General features: G+C 39.8%; 1 protein-coding gene across 3 annotated transcripts in view; it reads right to left on the bottom strand.

Annotated features, from left to right (window-relative positions):
• Positions 1-342: 342 nt before the first annotated feature.
• The window catches only part of LOC126481300 (sodium-dependent nutrient amino acid transporter 1-like), a 297,743-nt gene continuing 274,296 nt past the window's right edge, over positions 343-23,789 (bottom strand). For 2 of the 3 annotated variants that reach the window (XM_050104949.1, XM_050104951.1), the window contains 4 exons: positions 23,123-23,222; positions 22,930-23,027; positions 11,761-11,934; positions 343-1,941 (listed from right to left, as the gene is read on the bottom strand). In XM_050104949.1, the coding sequence (XP_049960906.1) occupies positions 1,633-1,941; positions 11,761-11,934; positions 22,930-23,027; positions 23,123-23,222 (681 nt within the window). In that variant the 3' untranslated portion in view covers positions 343-1,632. Of the gene's footprint in view, positions 1,942-11,760; positions 11,935-22,929; positions 23,028-23,118; positions 23,223-23,789 lie in introns of all 3 variants that reach the window. The other variant, XM_050104950.1, reaches the window with a different exon arrangement.

Consider the following 23,789-nt stretch of genomic DNA (forward strand, 5'->3'; position numbering starts at 1 on the left):
TCATTATATTAAAATTTGTAATTCATTTGCATGTAATGCAGGAAATGCTATCTTAAAACTCTGAAAGCACTAATACTACATTTAAAGATAATATTATGAAAAGGATTGATTGCTACTCAGCATATAGAGATGTTGACTCCTCTATATGGTCAGTAGCAATTTATCCTTTTCGTAATATTGCAATTATTTCTTCCTTTATTCTCCACTGTTACATTTTCAAGACAGATACTTAGGCTTGACGTAAAAACATGTTTTTATCCAGTTACTATTAAAGTAATCACTAACTGATAGAATGGGATTTCCCAACTTAAGGTATGGTTTGATGCAGTAAAAAAGAAACAATCAATTTTATATAAATTATTTATAAATACACACTTTCATATCTTACAAAGTTCACTGTGCTACACAATTTTCTACAGCTATCTGTTGATATCACAGTTTAATATCACAAAGACCAAAAGCTGTATGCGTTCACACTGATTAATATTCACTCCTCACACTTAACATTTCTTGGTTCTGTTCTCCAGCTTGGAACTATTTGCATGTCTTTATAGTAAGGCTATATGTGTAAAATTTTCTGGAATTGCATTACTATTACACCTCCTTATTGTCTCACTTTCCTTAGAACACTTTCCTAAGAACACTTCCAAATTTGTACAAGTGTTAATGAATAGCAGCTGCGCAAAGTTACTAATTAATTATTGCTTTTTCTTAAGAGCAATTTAACAAAACAGAAACATGTTAAGTCGTCTACACTGCTGTTTCAGACAGCTTTAACATATTGCTTGGATATTTCATTAACACACAAAACATCATGTTTCAGAATGCACCACCACATTTCTTCTGTTAATTCACATATATGAATACTTTTCCTGTGCATCCTTGTAACTAAAAATAATTTGCAGTAGTTTAATACAAAAAAAGGAAACAGGAGAGCAAAGAAGTCTTACATTCTTTGCCATGTTGCATCAGTGCTATTGCTTACAAGTAGAGTTACACAAGTTATAACTATTAATCTTTCTCATTTTGTGGCTGTGATATTTAATTCCACTTTTACATATTTTGCCATCAAATAGACAAATTTTCAGCTGTAGTGATGAACTTAAATAAGTATGTTTTCCATGCAGAACAGTTGTGACTAGATATTTAAATCTGATGAATAATATGAGTAACTTTTTACACAAAACTTAATTTACATAAAGTACAATAGTTGCCATTCACGTCAATGACAATCGATGAATCTAGTATAGACTTGCATAAAACTGCATGTCTTAATTATCTTCATTTAACTGGTTCAAAAATGTCCATAAGAATTGCCACATCAGTACCCAGTCCAACAGAATTATATAAATAGTCTTTCATTGGAATAAACTGAGAATATAGTTTATAATGATTGAGCATTGGTATATTATGAGATTAATTAATTATGTAATTAATCTTTCTTCTCCTTAGCACAACTGGCTTTCATCCAGTTGAATTTTGGATAATATATTTCAATGATCGGAAGTATAAATTCACACCTTGTGAATGTCTCAAATGTGACATACTGCTTGATACACAGTATGTTGATCTGATAAGGAACTAGTATCACAGACTTTACTTGGTTGTGAATGTATATCACAACTATAACACTCAAGTTGCATTACTACTAGCTGTACCTCGCCAGCACACATGTTCTTGTCCATTGGTTTCCAATTTATATGGTTCCCGCATGACTGTCCTCTCTCCATTCATTGATGGCCTTTGTACAGGACGAACATGTAATGATGAACCATTTCGGACAACAGAATGTGTATAGTCCTTGGTACCCTGGCGCTTTAATGAGAAGTCCTTTGGCTGTCCAGGTTTGCTGCTCCATTCACGCCATCTCAGCCACTGGTGTCGGTAAAGTGTGTCTGCAGGGCCCCAGTTACGGGAAGGCTTCAGTGTGCTGCATAATTTCTGCAAAGAGAGCAAGTCTTTGCTTACACATCTACATTGTATTATATGGTGAATCACAGGAGTAAAAATGCTGGTTACAGACTATTTGCAGGAATTTTTTATGTTAATGATGAAGAAAGATAAAATTAAGAAAAATGAAAGGATACAGTAGGCCTACATGTAATCATTTTCATCATAAATCAGACAAGATTGAGTTGAGAAAATAAAATATGCCTTTTGCTTTCAGCAGTTCTGACTTTTCTTCACAAATTTCTCAAGGGAGAAATGAGATGCTCAAAAAGAAAGAACACACATGAGACAGCAAAACTATTGCTTGTGAAGCCATAAACACAAATAAATATAACAACAGAATTAATAGATGCTGGGAAAATCTGCAGTGCATTGAAACTGCGATGAGCATTAAGACTGCATTCTCCCGTGAAGTATCATACAGAGGAAAAAAAAGTAAAAGTATAAGTGATTGTGCAAGGAAAAGGATGCTGGTAGACCTCCTTAATTCATATAATCTTATGCAAACCGTATTCTTTCCAACGAGAGTGCAAGGGAACAGTAGAACAACCATAGACAATATTTTTGTTCATTCGTCATTATTAGAAGGGCATTCTGTTAGCAAAAAGGTGAATGGCCTTTCAGATCATGATGCACAAATTTTAAGTCTAAAAGATTTTTGTGCTGCAACACATGTTAAATATAGTTACCCACTTTTTAGGAAAGCTGATCCAGTTGCTGTACAGACTTTTGTAAACCTTATCAAGGAACAAGAGTGGCAAGATGTTTATAGTGCTGATACAGTAGACGATAAATATAACTCTTTCCTCAAGACTTTTCTCGTGCTCTTTGAAAGTTGCTTTCCATTAGAACGTTCAAAACAGGGTACTAGCACAAACAGGCAGCCTGGGTGGCTGACTAGAGGGATAAGAATATCTTGTAGAACAAAGTGGCAATTATATCAAAACGTTAGAAACAGTCAAAATCTAAATGCAGCAGCCCATTACAAACAGTATTGTAAGGTGCTTAAAAAAGTTATTAGGAAGGCAAAAAGTATGTGGTATGCAGATAGAATAGCTAAGTCTCAGGATAAAATTAAAACCATATGGTCAGTCGTAAAGGAAGTGGCTGGTCTGCAGAGACAGGTCGAGAATATAGAATCAGTGCGTAGTGGGGATGTCCCGTGTTACTGATAAGTCGCAAATATGTACAGTACTTAATAATCACTTTCTGAATATAGCAGGTGAACTAAATAGAAACCTAGTCCCAACAGGGAATCATATAGCACTCTTAGAAAAAAGTGTTCCGAGACTGTTACCTGAAATGCTCCTCCATGATACTGACAAGAGGGAGATTGAGTTAATAATTAAATCACTAAAGACCAAGAACTCTCACGGATATGATGGGGTATCTAGCAGAATACTGAAGTATTGTTCCACATATGTTAGCTCAGTACTTAGCCATATCTGTAACTTTTCCTTTAGGAGTGGTCGGTTTCCTGGCCGATTAAAATACTCAGTAGTGAAGCCACTTTATAAAAAGGGAGACAGGGATAATGTTGACAATTATAGACCTATTTCTATGCCATCGGTGTTTGCTAAAGTTATCGAGAGGGTTGTATATACAAGGTTACTGGAGCATTTAAATTCACATAATTTGCTGTCAAATGTTCAGTTTGGTTTTAGAAATGGCTTAACAACTGAAAATGCTATATTCTCTTTTCTCTGTGAGGTTTTTGACGGATTAAATAAAAGGTTGCGAACGCTAGGTGTTTTCTTTGATTTAACGAAGGCTTTTGACTGTGTTGACCACGAAATATTACTGCAGAAGTTGGACCATTATGGAGTAAGGGGAGTAGCTTACAATTGGTTCGCCTCTTACTTTAAGAACAGAAAGCAGAGGATAATTCTCCGCAATATTGAGAGTGGTAGTGGTGTTCAGTCCCAATGGGGCACTGTTGAGTGGGGCGTTCCCCAAGGGTCGGTGCTGGGGCCACTGCTTTTTCTTATTTATATAAATGATATGCCTTCTAGTATTACAGGTGATTCAAAAATATTTCTGTTTGCTGATGACACCAGCTTGATAGTGAAGGATCTTGTGTGTAATATTGAAACAGTAACAAATAATGTAGTTCATGAAATAAGTTCGTGGCTTGTGGAAAATAATTTGATGCTAAATCACAGTAAGACTCAGTTTTTACAGTTTCTAACTCACAATTCAACAAGAACCGATATTTTGATCAGACAGAATAGGCATATTATAAGCGAGACCGAACAGTTCAAGTTCCTAGGTGTTCGGATAGATAGTAAGCTGTTGTGGAAAGCCCATGTCCAGGATCTTGTTCAGAAGCTAAATGCTGCTTTATTTACCATTAGAACAGTATCTGAAATAAGTGACACTTCAACACGAAAAGTAGTCTACTTCGCATATTTTCATACGCTTATGTCGTATGGTATTATTTTTTGGGGTAATTCTGCTGATTCAAAAAGGGTATTTTTGGCTCAAAAACGGGCTGTTCGAGCTATATGTGGTGTAAGTTCGAGAACGTCTTGTCGACCCCTATTCAAAAATCTGGGAATTCTGACATTGCCGTCACAGTATATATTTTCTTTAATGTCGTTTGTTGTTAGCAATATTAGCCTATTCCCAAGAGTTAGCAGCTTTCACTCAGTTAATACTAGGCAGAAATCAAATCTGCATGTAGAATGCACTTCCTTGACTCTTGTGCAGAAAGGAGTGCAGTATTCTGCTGCAGCCATTTTCAATAAGCTACCACAAGAGCTCAAAAATCTTAGCAGTAGCCCAAACTCTTTTAAGTCCAAACTGAAGAGTTTCCTCATGGCTCACTCCTTCTATTCTGTCGAGGAGCTCTTGGAAGAGCTAAAAAATTAAGCAAATTCCAGTGTTACATTCTTGATTTTCTTCATTTAAACTTACGACTTGTCACCTGAATATGTTTTTTTTATATTTCATTTTATCTGTTTCTAATATCGTGTTATAATTTCATGTATTGACTCGTTCCATGACCATGGAGACTTCTCCTAAATGTGGTCCCACGGAACAATAAATAAATAAAAAAAACGGTAATATTTAATACTCCATCGACAAAGCAATCATTAGAAACGTACGCAAGTTAAGATTGGATGAGGAAATCAATCAACTGTCAACCATCCTGGCAGTTGTTTTAATCTCATCAGGAAAACCACAATAATCTTAGCATGAACTAGAATCGGAATACTATGTCACCTACATTTATTTATTGACATAGTTCTGGTGTGGGTCAGGTCATAGAGAGTATATGGTCACAAAAGGATTGGTTGATTGGGGTTGAAGGGACCAAACAGCAAGGTCATCAGTCCCTTGTTACAAATGCGGTCCCTTCAGACAGATTGACATCTCAGAAAAGTCAGAACGAAAAAAGGTAAAAAGCTAAAAAACATAAAAGTGCAGTCGTGGTGTCAATGGTAAAAACAAAATAAGGGAAGTCAGCAAGTGAGCAATCCGAAGGCTATACTAGAGACAGGAAATATTCCATCTCTGATGCAGTACAGGCAAGACCACCTGCTATTCAAAAGCATACAACTGCTAGAATGTAGAAGTGCATATTGCAAAAGGAGACTAACCAATTCTAAAAAGTGATAAAAACAGAGTAAAAGGGAAAGAAAAGAGGATCTTGGCCAGGGAGGGGAGTCAGGAATCTCCAAACACAGCTTACAGTGGGAAAGACCCCAACCCTCACCGCCCTGCCCCTACTCCAGAGTGAGATTAAAAACCTTAAAACTGAGAATAAAAACCTCTTTCACAGAGGAAACTGAGAACCAGTTCAACCATCTGAGAATCGTCTGCCAATATTAAAGGTAAAGTTCGGGGAAGTCTGTACTTAGTACGCAGAGCCAAAAGAATGGGGAATTTCACCAAAATGTGGGCTACTGACTGAAAGGCTCAACAACCACAGTGGGAGTGGCTGATTAAGCAAAAGAAAACCATGGGTCAGCCTGGTATGGCCGATGCGGAGATGACGGGGTGGTAGGGTCCTTTTGCGAGAGGCGGAAGGAAGAACACCACAGGACGTGTGTCACCTTAATCGCACGAAGTTTATTAGACAGGAAGGTAGCCTCCCAAGAGTTGGCCCATCATTGTGCGAAGTGGTATCTGATGTGAAGGCGTAAATCTGCTGTAGGAGGGGTTACAGAGCCAAATGATCAGCATGCTCATTACCTGGGATACCCACATGGCCAAGGACCCAAAGGAAGTCAACGGAACAAGCAGTATGGTGAAGATCAGCGAGATGGTCATGGATGGCCGAGACCAAGGGATGGCAGGAAAAATACCGGTCAATAGCCTGAAAGCCACTCATTGAGTCTGTACATAGCAAAACACGGTGTAGTTAGGTCTGTTTAATAAAAGTAAAGGCCTGGGAAATTGCCATCAATTCCACAGTAAACACTCCACACGTAGTTGGCAGGAGACTTTTTTCCGTGCAAACAGAGGATGTGAAGGCATATCCCATACAATCAGCAGATTTAGAGACACTGGTGTAAAAAACAATAGCATCCCAAAACTTCCATAAAATTCAGTGGAAAAAACAACGGAACACCATGGAGGAAAGGAATCTTTCGGACCTCAGCGGAGATCCGTCTGAATCCGGGGCCGAGGAACTAACGATGGGGAGGTGTTGGGGACGGAACGTGGGAGACAGGACAAAGAAGGAAGCTGAAAATCATGGAGAAGAGGCGCAAGGTGGAGCCCAACCGGTAAACTCGCCTGAGGGCGGGAATTAGGAGGGCAACATCCTTGGTGTGGGAACAGGTTAGAATAGAAAGGATAAGTGGGAGAGGAATGGACAGAGATTGCATAAGAAACCAGAAGTTGGGACTGCCAAACTGAAAGGAGGGGATCCCAGCTTCAACCAGGAGACTATCAACAGGGCTAGTAGGGAAGGTAGCGGTGGCCAAATGGATACCACGATGGTGCACCGGATCCAGGAGGCACAGTGTGGAAGGAGAAGCTGAACCGTAAACTTGACAACCATAGTCCAAGCAAGACAGCACTAAAGCCCGATAAAGGCAGAGACGGATGGAGCAGTTTGCACCCCAAGAGGTGTGGACAAGGAAGCGAAGGACATTGAGTTTAAGGAAACATCCTACCTTCAGAAGTCTGATATGAGGCAGCCAAGTGAGCTTGTTGTCAAAAAGAAGACCCAGGGAACGAAACTGTGGGACCACAGGTAATCTTTGTGCATCGAGGTAGAGCTCCGGATCAGGGTGGACCATAGTATGGTGACAAGTGGACCACCCGCAATTTTAAAGGAGAGAATTGAATTGAAACCCATGTGAGAGGGTCCATGCAGAGGCACACCGTATAGCTCCCTGGAGGTGCTGCTCTGCAGAGGCCATCGAAGAGGAATCAACCCAAATACAGAAATCATCCACATACACAGCAGGGGTGACCAAAGGACTGACGGTGGCCCCAAGTCCATCTATAGCAATGAGGAAAAGAAGTACACTCAGTACGGAACTCTGTGGAATGCCATTCTCCTGGGTCCATGGAGAACTAAAAACAGTACCAACCCGAACCCTGACCAACTGATGGAACAGGAACTGGTGGATAAAAATCGGGAGCGGGCCCCAAAGACCCCACTCATGAAGTGTAAGAAAGATGTGATGGTGCCAAGCTGTGTCATAGGCCTTGTGAAGAACGAAAAATACTGCAACCAAATGGCGGCGCTGGGAAAAAGCATGCCGAACTGTGGATTCCAAGCGAAGTAAATGATCGATCGGAGACTGTCCCTCTCTGAAGCCACACTGGTAAGGGGACAATATATCCAGAGTTTCGAGGACACAATTGAGCTGACGGGCTACCATCTGTTCAAGTAACTTGCAAAAAACGTTTGTCAGACTAATAGGCCGATAGCGTTCGACAAACAGGGGTTTCTTACCAGGCTTAAGGACAGGAACCACGATGCTATACCTACACTGAGAAGGGAAGTCATCCTGGAGCCAAATACGGTTAAACACCTGGAGAAGATGTTGCTGTTGTGGAGCACTGAGATGCTGAAGCAGTTCGTTATGAATGGAGTCTGGGCCAGGGGCCGTATCATAAGAAGAAGAAGGTGCGGAAAGAAGTTCCCATTCAGTAAAAGGTTTCTTGAAAGATTCTGACTGACAATGGGTAAAACATAAGGCAGAAGCTTTGGTCCACTGTTTCTGGTGAATGAAAGCAGCCAGATAGGAGGCTGATGCAAAATGGATAACAAGATGTTCCGCAAGAATCAACGGGTTCGTGCAAAGGCCATCCGGGAGGTGACGGCCCGGGAGGGTAGACTGCTGATGGCAACCTTGGAGAGAGCGAAGTGTAGCCCATACCTGTGACATAGGGACAGTAGAACCGAGGGAAGAAACAAAGCATTCCCAACACATCCGTTTGCTCTGTTTTACTAAGTAACAGGCTTTAACATGAAAGCGTTTAAAGGTAATAAGGTTGGCAATGGATGGTTGCCTCTTAAGGTGTTGCAAAGCTCAACAGCAATCACGGATGGCAATGGCAATGGCAATGGCTGTACTCCACCATGGGACTGGCCGGCGGCAAAATGGTCCAGATAAGCACAGGATAGCAAAGCTAGCAGCACGAACAATTGCATCAGACACGTCACGTAGGATGTCATCAATACAACCCAACAAAGAGGGAGAAAAAACGACCCGTGCAGTATATAGAGGCCAATCAGCAAGTTGGAAAGACCAATAAGGTAACCTGTCCATCGGGGAGCGAGAAGGGAGCGAGAGAATCAATGGGAAATGGTCACTATCACAAAGGTTGTCGTGTGGCGACCAGTGTAAGGAAGGGAGGGGGGAGGGAGGGAGGGAGAAGAAGGAAGAGAAAGAAAGATCAATGGCAGAAAAGGTACCATGAGAGGCACTGAAATGAGTAGGGGAGCCATCATTAAGAAGGCCCAAGTCGTGGTCAGCAAGAAACTGGTCTATGAGAAGACCCCGACTAGATGGGAATGCACTGCCCCAGAAGGGATGATGAGCATTAAAATCCCCAAGAAGGAGGAAGGGAGGAGGAAGTTGCTGATGAATGGCAGTTAAAGCAGCAGGTCTAAGAGTCCTCTCAGGATGGAGATAAAGATTGCAAACCATGACCTCAGAGTCCAGGTGGACCCTAACAACAACCACTTCCAATGTAGTTTGAAGAGGAATCCACGTGCTAGCAACGTCCATATGGACCAACATACAAATGCCACCAGAGGCTCGCTGCGGGCCGACCCGATTTAGACAGAAAACACGGATCCTGTGGAGGGTCAGTGAGTGATCATCAGTAAAATGAGATTCCTGTAGAACCACATAGGCTGCAGAGTAAAACAAAATAAGGGATTTCAACTCTGGTAGGTGACAGTAATATCCATTACAATTCCATTGGATAACCACAGAACGATGATGCAAATGGGGGTGAACAGGCTAAAGCCAGTCATGCCACCAGGTCACCACCCGTCACTGACAAGAAGGGGGCGACATCCATGCACAACAGGTCAGAATCAGGTTGCGAAGGTGGGGATGGGACCTCTAGCGACACCAGAGGCTCCTTGTCCTGGGACTTGTTTCTTCTTCTTCTTTTCTGTTTGAGATGGGGCAGGGCTGTATGGCAAAAAGGAGCCAGCTGCAACAAGATCTGGAACAGAAAGAGATCGGATGACCTGGGGGCCCACAGACCGTGGCTCTTGTGGCCGTCATGTGGCCGTCATGTGGCAGTAGACCTTTGGCCTGGCCCTTGACCAGCAGACGCTGAAGAAGTGGGACACTTCTCCGGCTGGGGAGGGGGAGCGGTACCCAGAGGGGAGGGTGTGGGAGCTGCAGGGGAGGGGGGGGAGGAGAGGGGTTCGGGACTGGAGTAAGGAAGGGGGAGGAAGGGGTGAAGATGCAACTAAAGCATAGCTAGACGTCATGGACACAGGATGAAGACGTGCATACTTCTTACGAGCCTCAATGTAGGTTAGACGGTAAAGGGACTTATACTCCTGTATCTTCTTTTCCTTCTTATAAACTGGGCAATCTGGTGAATGTGGAGAATGATTGCCATGACAATTAACATCACAGGAGGGGGAACACAGGAACTCCCCTCATGGAGTGGACGTCCACAGTCACCACAGAGAGAGGCCTGCGAACAGCGGGAAGACATGTCCAAAACGCAAACACCTAAAACATCTCGTAGGTGGTGGGATGTACCGCTTCACGCCACATCGATAAACAATAATCTTGACCTTCTCAGGGAGGGTATCCCCTTCAAAGACTAGGATAAAGGCACCAGTATCAATGCGATTGTTCTTCGGACCCTTCTGAACACGCCGAACAAAGTGAACCTCCGCTGTCCGAGATTGTCCCTAAGTTCCTCATCAGTTTAAAGGATGAGATTCCTGTGAAAAGTCACACCTTGAACCATATTCAAAGACTGGTGGGGGGGGGGGGGGGGGTAATGGATACAGGTATTGCGCCAAGATGGTTACAGGCACGAAGGTGCAGACTGGGGAGCTGAAGCAGTTTTGATGAACAATGAACCTGACCGCATCTTACTTAGGAGTCCACTTCGCCACACTTGTCTTCAATGTGTTCCACAAAAAAAAGGTTTGGTATTGGTGAAAATATCCCCACCAGTCCTGGTGCAAACCAGATAGGAGAAAACAGTTGTAGTGGGTGTGCCCAAGATCAGTACTGTCATTCCTAAGTACACTGTAGATCAGGCTATTCCAACACTGCACCATGGGACAAAAGCTTCCATAAGTGCCCATCAGCTCATCTGAAGGCAAGCACAGTTAGTACAGAACATTCGCCAGGTGACCCTATGGCACTAGTCGGCACATGTGCGACTCACTTGCCTCTCGTGCATGCCTAGCAGCCTGCAGATAGGCACTTGAGCTAAGACAGCCTGCTGCACAGTGTTACCTGGTAAAGATAGCATCTGCCTCAAACAATACCAGTGATGAGTTTATATATGTGAGCAGCCATGGTTGAAGTTAATCAGGAGAGTTAATTTAGAATTCTAACAGCTGCTTAATTCAGGTGGAGGGTCACAGGTTTATGTAATTCCTGTTGATATTTCTCAGGTGGTTTAATTACACTACACATGCCTTCACCCTAACAGGGATGGAATGGGAAAACTGACAGAGCCAATAGAAAATACCTCAAAGTGGGAAAGGAGGGGGCCACAGGCATTTACATGGATGACAAAATACCATTGATACAGTTGTCAGAGCAACAGCCCTGGATAGGGAGAGCAGAAAGGAATTAGTTCTAAGAGTAGTTAGAATTGAAACAAGTATTCATAATCATTAGAGGATTGTGTGGATTGTTACACACTTCTCTCATCTCTCAACAGCATAATGGCCTGCTGGAAGTTTTCCAGCTGGATGCCAATGTGGCAACTTGCATTTCCCTAAACCACCCCAGTAATCCTACTGTGGAAAGGAGAGAGACATTTAAACACAGAATCCAAGCAATATGTTGTTCCTGGCAAATTATCACATCGATAAGAGTGTCAGGTTAAGACTGAAATGCTCTGGTGCCACAGGGATTAAATCCCATAACATTACCATTAGACCACCAAGCCCAATAGATGAAACATGAAGATACACTGTATCAAATGTTTACAGCAATATGTGCTTGGAAGAAGAAAATGAAACAAATTTTGAGAAAGGTTTATTCAAACATAGATGTTAGATGAGACAGACAATGTCTTGTGACAAAATATCACCAGTGTGTTGGCAGACAAATGAATTAAGCCCAATACAATTTTCACTAAGTCTCTGTCCACTCTTTGCAAAGGACTAAGATAACTTACTTGCTTCAGATTGTAGTCAACCTGAACTGCCACTTGGCGTACAGCCATAGCTATTATTACAACCCACACAATGGCATAAACAGCCCATCCAGTGCAGTAAATCCAAATTTGGTCTGGAACCATTTCCTTGGGTCCTGTAAGAGGCATTAAGACGAAGGATGCTACTTCCATAGCCTGAAAAATAAAAATAAATAAATAAAATTTAAAAAAATTAAAACTACTGCTTTTTAGACAAAATATTTATGCAGTGACAGAATCAGTATAACACACATAAAACTACAACTTTCTCAGACTGAAGAACATAACAGTCATCTGTTTAGAATTGAAAATGCCCATTGACAATTAAGTGGAGAAATGATATGCCCATATATTCAGACCAATGAAACAGGGCTACAGGCTAGGGCTGCATGGACTGAAATACCCTTTAATACTGACAATAAAAGAAATAAGACTTTTTCCCACCACAATGAGTATCTTCGCATTTAAAACCAAATTGGAGGAGGGTGAAAATCATTTAAAACATATTGCCATTGAAGCTACAAATGTTTCTCTATCAATAAGTTATGTATGATGTTAATTACGGATAAAGAGCTGTATCTTGTTTTTGCACAATACACATGTTCAGTGTCAGTGACTAAGTTTCATCAAATTTGACCAACTTGACAGTTATAAACAAGTAGGTTACTATAGCAGAGTTCTTGAATACCATCAGAAGACTAAAATGCGAATGCTCCTATACAGTAGGGATGGGCAAAAATATCAATACTACTCCAAAATTATATCAATATATATTGTCAATATTGAAGTCATCGATTAATCGATATTTAATACTTAATATTAAAAGTGATATTTTTGTGTGTGTCTTTTCGTGATTCATAGGCACTATAGTCCTCATCAGCCAAGACTTCTCTATTGTCAGCCATTTCCTTTCTACTGGCTCATCATTTATCAGGCACATGTGACACGAATAATATTCTCAAGAACTAAAAACAGCACAACTCTGTAGTATATCACACGGTACATCCCATCTATTGACGATACAGCGAAGCCATTCATCCAGTACCTAGAACATCCACCTGACATCCTCCTACCAGCTATGTCTTTATTTGTTGGGGTGCTCTGCTATTGTTAACTAGTTATTGTCATGTGACACACTGTATGTTGTTGAACTGAAGACAGTGGCAGTGCAGAGTGAGACAGGGTCCCCACATTATTACATGTTTGCCTGTCACTCATGCAAAAAGTGTTAACATTTTAATAACAGCATCTGGTTTGGCTTCAAGCTGATTTGAGTTTCCAGAAAATCTACGTCAGCAGTCTGGAAATTTTTTTCAAAACAAGGCAACAACGAATCTGTTTCTGGCAACCTGTGTGATAAAACTTTTAACACAACCAACTTTGCTACTCATCTGAAACAAACATCATTTCGGCTACTTGCAAAAGGCAAAAAAAGCAAAATTGTTGTAGTCAGTGCCAATTCCATCAATATCTGCAAACAGGTGAATGACTTCTGGTGGTGATGATGATGATGATGATGATGCAACTTCAGATGTTTCAGTGATGCTTCACATTGATGATTCTACTGTTGACAATGTAAGCATTATGGAATGCTCGCACAATATTCATGTTAATAGATTATTTACACTAATAGCCCAGATTTTCTGTTTTTTGGCTACATTGTGCAGTAATAATGATTCACAAGTCACAGCCAATTCTGGGGCAGAGATCTCTTTTGTACAAGGTTCTGATGCAAAGAAAAGAAAGCAACCGACTGTAAGATATTGGTTTGAAAGACGTACAAGCTTTGAAGGTAAATTGAGAGTGCCATACTTTGATTTTAAACCTGGATTTGTTGAAGATATTTATCCTTTATTCATAATTAAAATTTAACTGTACCAAAAAATTATCTGAATTAGTTAGGGTGATAAAGTTTATATTTTTATTTTATAATCATTGCACTAAAATTAACAAATCATAGTGACAAATACTAAATTTAATGAGGCCTGTGCAAAGCTTTAATAATATTGACAGTTTAAATATTACTAGTTTATGTTTCTGGTTTTTATTAATCAGTACTGATTATTTTTCAGAAGGTGGCCAAAAGCATTGTGACCTTACACAAGCCTTGATCTACATTATTTGTAAAGATAATTTGCAATTTTCATGCATGGAAAAAGTTGGAATGAAAAAATTTGTGCACACAGCTTGTGTCCATTATAAAATGCCTTCCAGAAGAGATCTGCAAGTTATATTTTCATTTTACTGAGAAGCATATTATAATGTACAATAATGTATGTAACTATTTTGTAATTAATATAAACATTTACTTCTAAATTGTCGATGACTCGTTAGAACAGAGCTATAACGCAACAAAGGCCAATTTTTTTAAAAAAAAAAAAAAAAAAAGATTTAAGCAAATTTTTTTTCTTTTACAGGTGTTATATTGATTCACCAACTGCACAAGGAGTTTCTTGGTATTGACAGTTCACTTGCTTGACAACATTAGTGGTTCTTCTGTGCTTCAAAATATAAATCTATCTGTGGACAGACTGTCTTAGGCAAGTTTTGTTTAATAAACATTTACTTTCTAAATTATTATATCAAGCATATCAAGACAACTAGGTTTTGAATAAAAACAATATTTACATCTTAACTGAACTGAATACTCTTTCACGATGGGCATTATGTTTCAGGCGCACACAGGACAGTACAATAAAGATTGCTGGGAGGAAATTAAAGACTTTGGCAGAGACAAAAACTAAATTATGTCTATTACTATTGATGATAGCACAAATGTAGTGGCAATGGTAAGATTATTTTTGGGAGATGAGAGGATTCCTTGTATGGTGCACCTACTTAAAATTTAGTAGTCGATGGTGCACTAAAGGAGAGTAATACATTTTAAGTGCTTAGAGATTAGGCCAAAACCATTGTGAGATATTTTGAACAATGATTAATGCTATGGACTTGCATGGACTGGAGCTGACCAGTAAGTGGAAAAAAAGAAGGCTGTGTGTTGACTTTAAAACAAGCCGTCAGCACAAGATGGAACTCTTGCTTTGACATGCTAGAAAGATTAATAAGATTATCAGCGACTGTAACTAAAATCTTAGCTACAAAAAGTCAGTCAAATAGGAGTATACCTGATATGGTTGCAACATCATAGCTTAATGTGATAAGAGATCTTGATGACTTTCTTGCCCCTTTTAAACAAGCCACTGAAGAGGTTAGTGGCACTAACTATGTGACTGCAAGCTTATGCATTCCTATAACAAACCTACTTTGAAAAGAAATGGAGCAAGCAACTCTTCCTACTGATTTAGGAGTGTCTGTAAAAATAGTGTACTTGCAGGAGTATTAGACTATACTTCCTTTGGAAAGAAATATTTTTCTTGCCATAGCTACAATTTCGGATCCTCACTTTGATTCTCCCCTTGCAGTATCAGCTGCAATAGTGGAAATAACTAAGGAAACTCATTCCAAGAATAGGCAGATTGGTCAATTGTCACCTGAACAAAGAGCTCCAGAGTAACTCAAGAAAATTCCTACAAGCCTTGAATTTGGTCACAGCATGAGAAACTGTTGTCAGAAAGCTCAATCACACAAGAAATTCCAAGCTCTGATTTTCTGCTAAATGAACTACAACAGTATATTGATCAAGCACATTGGACAGATCTGTGATCCTGTAAAGATCTGGATTGATAGCAGTCATTTCACACCTGTTTTGTCAGAAATGGCTCAAAAATATTTAGTATGCCAAGCCTCTTCTGTTTTGTCCAAAAGAGTGTCTTCCTTAGTAAACTTCATTGTTCCAGGTAACAGGGAACACAGTGAACAAGGAAACAAGACAAGAAACACAGTCCGAGCAGGCTTTTAAGGCCCAGTGGTACCAACTCATCGCAAAGTCATCCTCAGCCCTTAGGCATCACTGGATGTGGATACGGAGGGGAGTGTGGTCAGCACACCCAGCCATTGTCAGTTTTCGTGACTGGTGTTGCTACTTCTCAGTCAAGTAGCTCCTCAATTGGCCTCAAGGGCTGAGTGCACCCTGCTTGCCAACAGCACCCGGCAGACCTGAACAGTAACCCATCGAAATGCTAGCCATGCCTGACAGTGCTTAACTTCGGTGATCCGATGGAACTAGTGTTTCCACTGCGGCAAGGCCATTGGCACACTAAACTAAGAGTATGTTAATGTCTACTGGTGATAATTATTGGTTTCATTAATTAATTCTTTTGTAAATAGGTGATTTTGTACTGCATTGTATGTCTTTCATTGTTTAATCTTGGCTATAATAAAGTATTTATCAATTTTTAAACATTTGTTAATCATTTCTGCAACTTTTGATCTTTTTTAAATTCCTGTTAATGTTGGAAATGTCAACCTATATGTCAAAATATCAATATTTTTGTGTTGATAATATTGATATCTTTTAAAAATATCAATATTTTTAAAAATTTGCGCATTCCTACTACACAGTCTCACGGAAGTCAACAGGCAGAAGTGGTCTGAGCATCATCATGAATGGATGTGTGTTTGCAGGTGGATCCTACTTTGATGACAACCACCATTTATTAAATAAATTTTGTAAGTACACAAATTTGCATCATCATACTTTCTTTCTTCTCTCTCACATCTGCTCATCCATTTCCAATGAAATTAATGGTCTGGATGAAATTAGACATGCAGTAAAGACACTTTTCATGACATAAACACAGACACTAATGTGCCATGACTGACAGTTTCTTAGTCTTGTCTCATTTGTGTTGGGGCTGGCATTATAACAGTAAAAATTCTCCAGAAATGTGACAGTGCTTTGTAATACTGACACTCATCAAAATGCTGTTTTTCATTAATGATTGATAACATTTTCTTTCAAAACTATTGACGGGAATGTCAGAGGTTGCTAACTCCAATTAATGATTTCTTAGTCTTTCCAGCGACGTCAAGCAAAAGAATATGGTGGTGGTGGTTAGTGTATAACGTCCCGTCGACAACGAGGTCATTAGAGACGGAGCGCAAGCTCGGGTTAGGGAAGGATTGGGAAGGAAATCGGCCGTGCCCTTTCAAAGGAACCATCCCTGCATTTGCCTGAAACGATTTAGGAAAATCATGGAAAACCTAAATCAGAATGGCCGGAGACGGGATTGAACCGTCGTCCTCCCGAATGCGAGTCCAGTGTGCTAACCACTGCGCCACCTCGCTCGGTAGCAAAAGAATATCATTGTTGTTGCCAAAATAACATGTATCTGAAATTAAGACTAAGTATAAGATAAATTTACATCTTTTCCATTTTTTCCCCACATATACTGAACTTTTTATGTAACAATGTTCATTGTACTAAAAATTGTATCATCATCATTTTTGGTTAAACTAATCAGTTCTTTTCCCAAGACAAATTTAGTCTCCATTTCCAGTCTGAAAATATCACAATACTTTTTTACATGGTATGCTCTTACTTTCAGTATGTGCAGTGCTGATGTCTACTCTTGTCTTAGTTATATTTTTTGCTGTCAAAACTGAATCGCAAAACAATCAACACTAGTCAAATCTGATTAAAATTGTGTTTACTAACTTTACTATTACAGTGATAATCAGACCAGCAGGCTTAGATTTGCCAAAATGGCAAAATTTTGCATTTATTGTCAGGTAACTTTGCAGTCATGTGAAAAAACTGTACTTCATAGAAATCTGTGAAATGTTACTTCTACATCTACACTCTGTAAACCTCTATGAAGTGCATGGTGTTTCCCATGTTACCATGTATTAGGTCTTCTTCCCAACCCACTTGCATATCCAGTGCAGTATGAACAACTTCTCACATTCTTCTGGGCATCCTATAATTAGTCTACAATAGCTCTATGGTCCCTCTGGGAGTGATTTTATTCCTGGATTTCTCACTTAAAGCTGGTTCTTCAAACTTTGCAAGTAGGCTTTTGTGTAGTAATTTGTGTCCATTTCCAGTCATATTCCAGTTTAAAATTTTTCAGCCATCTTCAAGTCAAACCTAGGACTATCCATGTTGACTTCCTTTGTATATATTCAATATCTCTTGGTAATCCTATCTGATGTGGATGATATACATGAGGCATATTCTATGATATGGTCAGACTGATTGCATTTTGCCAGTATCCCACCAATGAACCGAAGTCTGCCCTCAGTTTTACCTATGACATAGCCTATGTGGTAAGTCCAGTTCCATACAAGTTTTAACACCCTGATAATTGTAAGAGTTAACCGATTCCAGTTGAGACCCATTGGTGTTGTAGTCATGGGGTGCTATCCTTTTTTTCCTTCCTCATTTTGTGAAGTGCACAATTATACATTTATGAATATTTAAAGCAATCTGTGAACTTTCCACTACTTTGAAATCTTATGAAATCCTGACTAAATATTTTTACAGCTTTTTGGGACACATCCAAAGTTAATTCTATATCTCTTAATGACTCCATTCAAGATAAGCTGCATTCTTCCTACCAACAAATCGTCAAGCCAGTCACAAATTTTATTTTATACACAATATTCCTACAGTACAGAGTTAAATGCTTCTTGGAAGACAAAGAATACTGCATCTATCTGACTGCCTTGATCCATGGTTTGCATGGCATCACATGAGAAAAACAGAAGTGTGGTTTCATATAGACTCCATGCTGCTTCTTTGTGGAAGTGAAATTTACCATTCCAACACCATGAAATTATTGATAAGTGTAGAGTTTCAGATGCACTGATTTATAGTTGACGAAAGATATGTTCATTAGACCACTCTTCTTTGAAAGAAATGCAGTGAACAGTGGAATATGTCCTTACATGTTTGGGCAACTTTCAAGTGCCCCGACAGAGAATTTTCAACCACAACTGCTCTTTCAATGTTGTGCACTATCATTTGCAGAAAACTTCATTTTGATATCTTGAATTGATTCTGAGATTTAACAGTTGTTATAACCACATGATTTGTAATACGAAAGTACATTAATATGTGCATCCCTTTTGATCATTCTTCAGATATAAAATCCTATAGCTAGAGAACAAAATGAGATATCCTTCAGCTCTAAATTTTAAATAAAATTTCAATATCTTATCTACATTTTGCTTACTGTAATGTATGAGCTAAACCTCAATCGCATGAAAAGTTTTTGTAGTTCATTTTTACCTCTGCAGTGCTGCATTCAATTTGAAGCAATGCAGTAAGTATGATGAGTGAAGTAAGTATGATGAGTGATGAAAAGGAATTCGTCCGAGAGAGAGAGAGAGAGAGAGAGAGAGAGAGAGAGAGAGAGAGAGAGAGGAAACATTCCACATGGGAAAAATATATATATCTGAAATCAAAGATGATGTGACTTACCAAACGAAAGCGCTGGCACTTCGATAGACACACACACACAAACACAAACATACACACAAAATTCAAGCTTTTGCAAAAAACTTGCCTCATCAGGAAAGAGGGAAGGAGAGGGAAGGATGAAAGGATGTGGGTTTTAAGGGAGAGTGTAAGGAGTCATTCCAATCCCGGGAGCAGAAAGACTTACCTTAGGGGGGAAGAAGGGCACACACACACACACACACACACACACACACACACACACACACACACACACACACACACACACACACACACAAGCTTGTGTATGTGTATGTGCGGATGGATATGTGTGTGTTTGTGCGAGTGTATACCCATCCTTTTTCCCCCCCTAAGGTAAGTCTTTCCGCTCCCGGGATTGGAATGACTCCTTACCCTATCCCTTAAAACCCACATCCTTTCGTCTTTCCCTCTCCTTCCCTCTTTCCTGAAGAAGCAACCGTTGGTTGCGAAAACTAGAATTTTGTGTATATGTGTGTGTGTATCAACCTGCCAGCGCTTTTGTTTGGTAAGTCCCATCATCTTTGTTTTTAGATATATTTTTCTATATTTTTCCCACGTGGAATGTTTCCCCCCCCCCCCCCCCCCCCCCCCTCTCTCTCTCTATCTCTCTATCTCTCTATCTCTCTCTCTATATATATATATATATATATTTTTAGAGGGAAACATTCCACGTGGGAAAAATTATATATAAAAACAAAGATGAGGTGACTTACCGAACGAAAGTGCTGGCAGGTCGATAGACACACAAACAAACACAAACATACACACAAAATTCAAGCTTTTGCAACAAACTGTTGCCTCATCAGGAAAGAGGGAAGGAGAGGGGAAGACGAAAGGAAGTGGGTTTTAAGGGAGAGGGTAAGGAGTCATTCCAATCCCGGGAGCGGATAGACTTACCTTAGGGGGGAAAAAAAGGACAGGTATACACTCGCACTCACGCACATATCCATCCACACATACAGACACAAGCAGACATATATCTCTGCTTGTGTCTGTATGTGTGGATGGATTTGTGCGTGAGTGCGAGTGTATACCTGTCCTTTTTTTCCCCTAAGGTAAGTCTATCCGCTCCCGGGATTGGAATGACTCCTTACCCTCTCCCTTAAAACCCACTTCCTTTCGTCTTCCCCTCTCCTTCCCTCTTTCCTGATGAGGCAACAGTTTGTTGCGAAAGCTTGAATTTTGTGTGTACGTTTGTGTGTATCGACCTGCCAGCGCTTTCGTTCGGTAAGTCACCTCATCTTTGTTTTTATATATATATATATATATATATATATATATATATATATATATATATAGAGAGAGAGAGAGAGAGAGAGAGAGAGAGCACTAAAATGGCCAATACCACTCCCCACCCCTTGCCACAGGGGTCATATCCCTTGGAAGACCCAAGTGCAAGACTTGCCCAATCAACTCACCCAGCACTTTCTACTTCAGTCCTGTCAGAGGCTTATCCTATGCAGTGGCAGATACAGAAAAACCTCAAGGAGGGAGCGCTAAAGATATCTTGAGCTACTTTTACTTTTACCGTAATAAAAAATAATCAAGTCACACGGAAAGTATATTGTTGTTGTTGTTGTTGTTGTTGTTGTTGTTATCTTCAGTCCTGAGACTGGTTTGATGCAGCTCGCCTAGCTACCCTATCCTGTGCAAGCTGCTTCATCTCCCTGTACCTACTGCAACCTACATCCTTCTGAATCTGCTTAGTGTATTCATCTCTTGGTCTCCCTCTACGATTTTTACCCTCCACGCTGCCCTCCAATGCTAAATTTGTGATCCCCTGATACCTCGGAACATGTCCTACCAACCGGTCCCTTCTTCTTTTCAAGTTGTGCCATAAACTCCTCTTCTCCCCAACTCTATTCAGTACCTCCACATTAGTTATGTGATCTACCCATCGAATCTTCAGCATTCTTCTGTAGCACCAAATTTTGAAATCTTCTATTCTCTTCTTGTCCAAACTATTTATTGTCCATGTTTCACTTCCATACATGGCTACACTCCATACAAATACTTTCAGAAACTACTTCCTGAAATTTAAATCTATACTAGATGTTAACAATTTTTTCTTCTTCAGAAACACTTTCCTTGCCATTGCCAGTCTACATTTTATATCCTCTCTACTTCAACCATCATCAGTTATTTTGCTCCCCAAATAGCAAAATTCCTTTACTTCTTTAAGCGTCTCATTTCCTAATCTAATTCCCTCAGCATCACCCGACTTAATTAGACTACATTCCATTATCTTTGTTTTGCTTTTGTTGATGTTCATCTTATATCCTCCTTTCAAGACACTGTCCATTCCATTCAACTGCTCTTCCAAGTCCTTTGCTGTCTCTGACAGCATTACAATGTCATCGGCGAACCTCAAAGTTTTTATTTCTTCTCCATGAATTTTAATACCTACTCCGAATTTTTCTTTTGTTTCCTTTACTGCTTGCTCAATATACAGATTGAACAACATCGGGGAGAGGCTACAACCCTGTCTCACTCCCTTCCCAACCACTGCTTCCCTTTCATGTCCCTCTACTCTTATAACTGCTATCTGGTTTCTGCACAAATTGTAAATAGCATTTCACTCCCTGTATTTTACCCCTGCCACTTTTAGAATTTGAAAGAGAGTATTCCAGTCAACATTGTCAAAAGCTTTCTCTAAGTCTACAAATGCTAGAAACATAGGTTTGCCTTTCCTTAATCTTTCTTCTAAGATAAGTCATAGGGGCAGTATTGCCTCACGTGTTCCAACATTTCTACGGAATCCAAACTGATCTTCCCCGAGGTCAGCTTCTACCAGTTTTTCCATTTGTCTGTAAAGAATTCGCGTTAGTATTTTGCAGCTGTGACTTGTTAAACTGATAGTTCGGTAATTCTCACATCTGTCAACACCTGCTTTCTTTGGGATTGGAATTATTATATTCTTCTTGAAGTCTGAGGGTATTTTGCCTATCATACATCTTGCTCACCATATGGTAGAGTTTAGTCATGACTGGCTCTCCCAAGGCCGTCAGTAGTTCTAATGGAATGTTGTCTACTCCCGGGGCCTTGTGTCAACCCAGGTCTTTCAGTGCTCTTTCAAACTCTTCACGCAGTATCATATCTCCCATTTCATCTTCTTCTACATCCTCTTCCATTTCCATAATGTTGTCCTCAAGTACATTGCCCTTGTATAGACCCTCTATATACTCCTTCCACCTTTCTGCTTTCCCTTCTTTGCTTAGGACTGGGTTGCCATCTGAGCTCTTGATATAAGAAAGTTTTATTTAAACTTATTATACAAATATACAAGACAATGAATTCCATGTGCTTATTCTTCCTGGAAAATCGGTAAATTACATCATCAATAGGACAATCAATGTCAGGGTGAGTGTTCAACAAAGCTAAGTCATTCAGTCATTCCTCCTCCACTGTTGATCTCAGCCATGTCTTTGTACGCCGCAATGTTGAAAAACTACTTTCTACTGTAGCAATAGATGCAGGTAGAGAAGCACATATTTTGTACAGCATGTGCAAAATAGGATAGTCAGATCTAGGACAGACAGCCAACACTTTCACAACAGAATCACAATCATTATGTGCTAGATAGGAAAGTACAAAAACTTGATTCACTCAAATCAACTGACAAAAGAAATGAACGAATAGCGGCATGGTGGCGTGAGGGGCAATGCGGGCCTTCCGCGTGTCCCCCATATGTATCCACCACTGATCCTACCATCTATGAAAGCAGGCATATTATCTACCAGCTCAGCTACAATCAGTGCACAGTTAGTTATGCTTTAGTTTCTTTGTAATTATTATCTGCTCATACTCACTATTAGTAAGACTGGAATGATGTACCACATAAGCTTCCAAAGTGGGTTTAATCTGTTACCCTGAAGAAACTCAAAATCATTGTAGACATTTGTGCTACCTGAAAAAAAAAAAAATAAAGAAAATATCTTACTCATGGACAACACAAACTTAAAAAATACTTGATACTATTCTGCCTACATTATTTGTACCCACCGTATATCCATACTAGCCCTATTAGTTCCAGTGCAGTCAGTGCTATGACAGCTCTTCCAGTAACATAGTGATCAAGGATATGCACAATTTCAAGCTCATTCTGCAAGATTGAAAAATATCTAATTAATTATCTTCAGTTAAAAGTTTGTCAAAGCAATATATTTTACCAGAAGAGAGAAACGTGTATGATTGAAAGATAAAACAACAATTTAACCTGTACTTATGGTGACCATCAACATTTCATTCTCAATATGCAGCATTCTTCACTCAGAAAAACCTATAGTGATTTTTTGCTCCCTCTCTGCCTCGTCCAACACCAAAAAAACAATGTACTGTGTGCTATTCTTTAATATATTTCCATAAAAAAAGTAAAATGCCTTTGACTTAATGAACATTAGACAAAAGAGCATGTTAGGCAAATCTAATGGATTAGAACATTTTACTAAACACCTTAGTGATGAATAAGATATCAGGCAGTTTTGAAAGGCGATTTGCTCACATCTCATCTTTAGCTAACCTAGAGGGTACCTGTGCACCCTCTCCCTGCCATCCAAACCTTCTAAATTTATGTTTTGAGTAGCCCATTTGACAGAAAAAGTGCAGGCTGCTGACAAGTGGCGTAGTGATAGTTTTATGTTGAGAGAACTACAATGAACACAAAAGCCAT

This window comes from Schistocerca serialis, chromosome 5 (genome assembly GCF_023864345.2).
Source record: "Schistocerca serialis cubense isolate TAMUIC-IGC-003099 chromosome 5, iqSchSeri2.2, whole genome shotgun sequence".
Classification (NCBI taxonomy): Eukaryota; Metazoa; Arthropoda; class Insecta; order Orthoptera; family Acrididae; genus Schistocerca; species Schistocerca serialis.